The sequence below is a fragment of the Podarcis cretensis genome (genome assembly GCF_951804945.1).
Source record: "Podarcis cretensis genome assembly, chromosome: 6".
NCBI lineage: Eukaryota > Metazoa > Chordata > Lepidosauria > Squamata > Lacertidae > Podarcis > Podarcis cretensis.
Window position 1 is genome coordinate 71707548 of NC_137175.1, and position 7098 is coordinate 71714645.

At 45.3% G+C, this 7098-nt stretch overlaps 1 protein-coding gene across 5 annotated transcripts in view; it reads right to left on the reverse strand.

Moving 5' to 3' along the window:
• The window catches only part of MCOLN3 (mucolipin TRP cation channel 3), a 30369-nt gene extending 25399 nt beyond the window's left edge, over window positions 1-4970 (reverse strand). The window contains exon 1 of one of the 5 annotated variants that reach the window (XM_079981489.1): window positions 4769-4970. Coding sequence is in view for 2 of the 5 variants with exons in the window: in XM_079981487.1 (XP_079837613.1) it covers window positions 4606-4609 (4 nt within the window). In the remaining 3 variants the exon portion in view is untranslated. The other 4 variants (XM_079981488.1, XM_079981487.1, XM_079981490.1 and 1 more) reach the window with 4 other exon arrangements.
• Between the last annotated feature and the right edge of the window lie 2128 nt (window positions 4971-7098).

Below are 7098 nucleotides of genomic sequence, written 5' to 3' on the forward strand. Positions count from 1 at the left end.
AGTTGTGGAGGAAACTCACAGAATTAAAAATTGATCAGCGCTTATTGATTCTAATGCAAAATCTACATTCTTCCAATACCTGTCAAGTCAAACTTAACACCAAAGGTCACCTCTCCTCAGACATCCCAAACTCGAAAGGGGTAAAACAAGGGTGTATTCTTGCCCCCTTTTTATTTAATTTATTTTTATCAGACTTGCCAGATTACCTTCAAAAAATAGAATCACATGCCCCTAAACTCAATCAGAAACCAGTTCCTCTCTTATTATACGCAGACGATGCTGTCTTACTATCACTAACGAGCTTGGGTCTGAAACGTCTTATATCTTCACTGATCCTTTACTGCGAATGTAACAAACTCTCTATAAATTATGAGAAGACAAAAATTTTGGTCTTCTCGAATGGTTGGAAATTAGAGAAATGGAAAATAAGAGGGCAAGAAATCCAACAAGTGAAAATCCATAGATATCTGGGAATCTTATTCCAGAGCAACTTAGGGTGGGCAACCCATCGCACAAATGCCATAAAACAGGCAAAGTGCATCTCATCAGCAGTTGCCCGTTTTTATTATCAGAAAGGTAATCAATTTATTCCTGCGGCCAATCAGATATTTCAAGCAAAAGTGCAATCCCAGATATTCTATGGTATCCCGCTATGGGTCCAAGCATATAACAGTGATATAAAAAAGATTCACTCCAGCTTTTTGAGACGTATTCTTGGACTCCCTCTTATGATCAAATATGAAACAATGTGTGCAGAAATAGGCATACACACAATGGAATACTGGGCATGGTCCACCTCAATAAAGTATTGGTTACGCTGCCATTTTCGCTGCCCTCCATCAAGTCTGCTCGCTGATTTGCTCAAAGACCCTTATAAATCAAGATGGTATCAGCACCTTGAAAAAAAAATTGAATCTTTAGGCATCGAGCTGGAGCTCCTGTACAATTCTAATGAGCAATATATTCTCTATAATATCCTAACTAGACTAAAGGATGCCGAGAGACAAAATATTATGGCAGCTGTAAACAAAATTTGCTCCCCCAGATTCTACGATTTAAATATCTTAGATTGCAGAGCCAATTACGTCTCTAAATTAATAATCCCAGCCCAACGAAGGGCTTTTATGCTGGCCCGTTTGAATGTTTTTCCCTCAGCATTTGTCTGGGGAAGATATCAAAACATTCCCAGAAGCAAGAGATTCTGCAGATGTTCTATGAATGTCCCGGACACTGTAGAGCATATCCTCTTTCATTGCCCATTGTACAGTACGCTCCGTCAACGCGTGCTGTCCCCCCTTTCGGGTGGTCTGGAACCCCAGCAAGCTGAATGTGTGGGACTCTACCTATCCGACGCTGACCAAAGGGTAACGGCGGGGGTAGCCGAGTTTTTGGCAGCAGTCCTCCAAGGAGCAGGTTAACAAGGAAAACCACTGATTCTATATGTATATATTTATATTTGTATGTAGCCAACTCCTGCCTTTTTATATATATCTCAAGGCTTTTATATGTTATTTTCCTTTTATGGTTTTACCTGCATAATGCCTAATAAAGGTTTGATAAGTAAGTAAGTAAGTAAGACAGATTTCTTAAAAAATAAAAAGCTATGCAAAACAACACACCCTTGCATATAAATTCTTAATTGGAACTTATCTGTATTTCTTATAATACGGGTCATCAGATCAGAATGTTCTTTATTTCTTACTTACATACAGTTCCAAGATACGGATTGACTAAATCAGCAATCCTGCGGTTCTCCAGGTATTGTGCTCCAGTCATCAGCTTCAGCCAGCATAGACAATCATCAGGGAATGCTAGGAGTTGTGGTCCAGCAACATCTGGAAAGCCTCAGGTTCTCCATCCTTTCACACGGGGTTTCCCAAACATGGGTCTCCAGCTATTCTTGAACTACAAATGCCATCATCCCTAGCTAGCAGGTACAGTGGTCGGGGATGATGGGAACTGTAGTCCAAAAACAACTGGAGACCCAAGTTTGGGAAACCTCGCTTTCACTAAATACAAATCGGTATCAAAATAATTATTTGCAGAATGCAGATTCTTTAAAGGTGAGGAAACTAAAGGGAAAGCATCTCTTTACCCCTGAGTTTTAATTTACTAACTTATTTCTCTGACCAGCAATGAGGCTGTCAAACAGGAAGCCTGGTGCCTTCCGGATATTGTTAAGGCTAGGGTGGCCTGTAGTCAGGGATGAAGGAAGTTTCCGTCCAGCAATTTCTGGATGGGCACAGGTTCCCCAACCTTGTAGTAAAGGGAAGGAAGGTACTTGGAAGTCTTAGTTGCAACTGTGCAGCTGCTTTAGATTTGAGGTCCCCAGAAAGTAGATTACATCTGGCCAATGGAGAACATCCCCTTTGCTCTACTTGTTACACAAATGTCGTAGAAGTGCTTACAGCTTGACCGATGACATTGCTTCTAGTTCTCTTGCCCCTATCTCTTGCAAATGGTATGTGAATTATTTAGCGTTTTACCTGCAGCAGTGACCAAACTATGCCAATAGCCTACAAGCAGGGTGCAGTGCATTCATTTAAGAACAGGTATAGCTCAATCCGAACGTATGCTTAGAAGTAAATCTGATGGTGCTTTTCCCAAAGGAAATGCACATTGGATGACGGCTTTCAGCAGGGAAGTAATCCCAACTAGGGGCCTTAACTTTCAAGTAAACATACATATAATCAAGTTGTGAAAAACATCACAAAACGCTGACCTGATCTCTTTGGGTCGTTTAGGCTGCAATTCTATACACATTTACCTGAGAGAGTATGTTCCATTAAACCCAACAGGACTTGCTTCTGAGTAGACATGTATAGGGTTACTGTAATTGCCATTATAGAAAACAAGAACAGCTCAATTTTTGGAAGAAAATTCTGCACACGTGAGAAAGCAGCTGCTAATCTACAAAGTAGTGACTTTGATTCACTTTTTGCCAAACCAGGGTCCGTAACTGCAGACAAATGCAGCAAATTTCTGCACTAGATAGAAGTCCCTAATTTAGCTCTTTAAAAATATGTTAACATACAACCTGAGCTTGAAAAAACCCACAAGGCTGGCTATGCAGCTGATAAGTGCCAACCTATGTTGACTCTCTTGTCTCCCTCACACACCAATTGATGGAAACAAGGGCATTGCAAGAGTGGCACACATTTACACAGGAATTGATGTTCTGTTCATTTTCACGGCTGATAGCATGACAAGATACGCAGCACGGATACATGCAAAAAATTGCTAACTAACAGGAGCATCACACAGAGTCCCTAATGTATCCGTAAATGACTGCAATTAAAATTGCCAAATGCGCTGATCAGGAACATTTTCATGTCCCAAGTTTCCACATTTTGTGTTACTCTTTGAACGAGAAACTTTGTCATGGCCACATGGGTAAAATCATCAGGCATTTGGAGTGATTACTCACATTTCTGCAAGGTTACTGGATATACCCATATCAAAGTCCCACCAGTGGCATAGCATGGGGGGTGCAGGGGGGGCCGGCCGCACCGGGCGCAACATCGGGGGGCGCGCTCGCACTCGTGAGGGGATCTATGGGGACCCTGCTCTGGGTTAGGGGGCGCAAATTACTTGCCTTGCCCCGGGTGCTGACAACCCATGCTACGCCACTGAGTCCCACATCTACTGGTCTAGAGATTGTAGGTGGAGACAACAAGCATGTTTCTGTTGACTTCATCTTCACCATCCCAGCCTCTCTTAGGAAGGAAGCAAGGAAATCAATGGGGCATATTCCCAGATAAGTGTGGTTAGGATTGCAGTCAAACTTTCAAGTATAAGTCATTGTACGGATAAATCAAATTGGTTTTAATCAGATATGTGATTAAATCTGCATAAGCTTACATGACTAAAGAATAGTTTTGAAACAAAGGGGGAAAGCTTGGGTATAAATTATCCAAAATCCATGAATAAAACAAATTGATACTTAACTTGCATTTTTAATTGTCCATTTAATAAGGGTCTCCTTTTAGTCAATTGCAAGATGCTGAATCTAATATATTAACCAATTAAAGGTTGCAGCCCCATCTATTTCCAGTGCCACCCCTCATCCCTGAAAATCTGACCAAGCAGGCTATGCCTCTGAACATGCACAAAGTGCCTTTCCCTCTACCAATGAGTTCCCTCCAAAGCACTGGAGAAGAGAAGCAAGGATCCCTGGGGGCATAGAATTGGAAGGGACCCCAAGGGTCATCTAGTCCAACCCCCTGCAAAGCAGGAATCTCAACGAAAGCATCCATTTCCATATACCAACTGATCATGGGAAAGAGATTCATTTGAAAATCCTTGTGCGCGTCCACCTGCCTGTCTGATGCTCAGCTCCAAAATCCAGCATCTTTGAAGAAGGGCCACAAAACGAAGTGGGGAAGGTCTGTCTCCTCTCCCTGCCCCCACCCCGGTTATATGACCTCCGCGGGATCTTCAACCAGGAGGAGAGCCTTTCCTTGCCTCGGAGAGAAAGCAGGAGCGCCCGGACTGACCTTTGGAGGGACGGCGAGAGAAGCAGCGCATTGGGGCGCCTGAGCCTCCCGCGCCGCTCCCTTCCATGCGCTCCCCCCATCCGTGAACCAGCCTCTCCGGGCGACTTACTCATTGAGGCGGCCCCAAGCGCTTACGGACGCCGCCGGCTGAACACGACACCACCAGGGACGCCGAGAGAGAGAGAGAGAGAGAGAGAGCGCAAAGCGACACCTGATGCCCGCGGAGAGGGCAACGCGCCACCGCGGCTCGCTCGCTCGCTCACCTGCCCTACCTGCCCGGGAAGGGCGCGCGCATCGCCAGGAGGAGGAGGAGGAGGCGGCCGGCGCCTCAAGGGGAGTCCGCTTTCATCCCTGCTGCCGCGGAGGAGGAGGAGGAGGGGAGCGTCCTCCTCAGCAGGAGGCGGGAGGGCGGCCCCTCACTCCGAGCTGGTGCCGGCGAAGCTGCCCGGGCGCAGGAACCGCAGCGGCGAAGGCGGCGCAGGATGAGGACGCGCCACGTGACTGGCGAAGCGCGCTCCTGCAGCAGCAACAGCAGCTTGGGCCTCCGCCTCCCTCAGGGGAAGATAGCCAGTGTGTGCACAAACTAGACCAGAAATGCCGCCCTACTTGCCTCTCTTCATCTACAGCAGCAGCAGCAGCAGAAGTCCAAGTTGAGACACACACAAATGTTTGAAGGCCCTGGGTCCCCCAAAGTTAATGGGCATTGCCCAGTGCAAAATTTACGTATAACCCAAAAAAAAAAAAAGGAAAAAAACTGGATGTACATTTCCAAGTGTTTTGTGTTGTGTATGTAGGCTCCTACGACTTCTTCATGGATCACCGCCTTGCTGTGGCAAAGGGGCTTGAATAACTCAGAGAAGCTATGAGCAGGGCCACCCAAGACAGACAGGTCATAGTGGAGAGTTTTGACCAAACTTGATCCACCTAGAGGAGGAACTGGCAAGCCACTCCAGTATCCCTGCCAAGAAAACATGGACAAAGACGACAGGCATATAAAAGTTACGAAGCAGGAAGATGAGCCTCTCAGGTCGGAAGGCGTCCAACATGCTACTGAGGAAGAGCGGAGGACAAGTACAAGTAGATTCAGAGCTGATGAAGCAGCTGGGCCAAAGCCGAAAGGTCGCTCAGTTGCGGATATGCCTGGAAGTGAATGGAAAGTCCAATGCTGTAAAGAAAAATATTGCATAGGAACCTGGAATGTAAGAACCACGAACCTTGGTAAGCTGGATGTGGTCAAAAATGAGATGGCAAGAATAAATATTGACATCCTGGGCATCAGTGAACTAAAATGGATGGGAATGGGCGAATTCAGTTCTGAGGACCATCATATCTACTACTGTGGGCAAGAATCCTGTAAAAGAAAGGGAGTGGCCCTCATAGTCAACAAAAGAGTGGCGAAAGCTGTACTGGGATGCAATCTCAAAAATGACAGAATGATCTCGATACGAATCCAAGGCAGACATTTTAACATCACAGTACAGTGGTACCTTGGGTTACAGACGCTTCAGGTTACAGACGCTTCAAGAAGAGGTGGCAAGAATACACAGAGGAATTTATACCAGAAAGGTATGCATGTCTTGCACACCCCAGGTAGTTGGTTGCTGACCCTGAGCCAGACATCCTGGAGAGTGAAGTCAAATGGGCCTTAGAAAGCACTGCTAATAACAAGGCCAGTGGAAGTGATGATATTCCAGCTGAACTATTTAAATTTTTTAAAGATGATGCTGTTAAGGTGCTACACTCAATATGCCAGCAACTTTGGAAAACTCAGCAGTGGCCATAATATTGGAGAAGATCAGTCTACATCCCAATTCCAAAGAAGGGCAGTGCCAAAGAATGCTCCAACTATGGCACAATTGTGCTCATTTCACATGCTAGCAAGGTTATGCTTAAAATTCTACAAGGCAGGCTTAAGCAGTATGTGAACCAAGAACTCCCAGAAGTGCAAGCTGGATTTTGAAGGGGCAGAGGAACCAGAGACCAAATTGCAAACATGCGCTGGATTATGGAGAAAGCTAGAGATTTCCAGAAAGACATCTACTTCTACTTCATTGACTACGCAAAAGCTTTTGACTGTGTTGACCACAGCAAACTATGGCAAGTTCTTAAAGAAATGGGAGTGCCTGATCACCTCATCTGTCTCCTGAGAAATCTCTATGTGGGACAAGAATCTACAGTTAGAACAGGATATGGAATAACTGAGTGGTTTAAAATTGGGAGAGGAGTACGACAAGGCTGTATATTGTCTCCCTGCTTATTTAACTTAGATGCAGAATCCATCATGTGAAAGGCTGGACTGGATGAATCCCAAGACTGGATGAATTACCTTCACTAGCTTAGGGCCTCATCAAACCTAAATCCGGCCCTGGTTGACACATACACACACACAAAAATAGCCTGGGTCCCCCAAAGTTAATGGGCATTGCCATTCAGATGGTGTGTGTGTGTGTGCCACATCTTGCAATTGATTATGTGAAGTGGGGTTTACCTGGGCCCCACAATATGTTATTCAAGTTGGCACACCTGGCTTAAGCTGCTAGTACAGCTAGATTGCTGCCTGCAGCGAATCTAGCTCTTATCTTATGGGGTAATGGACAAAGGC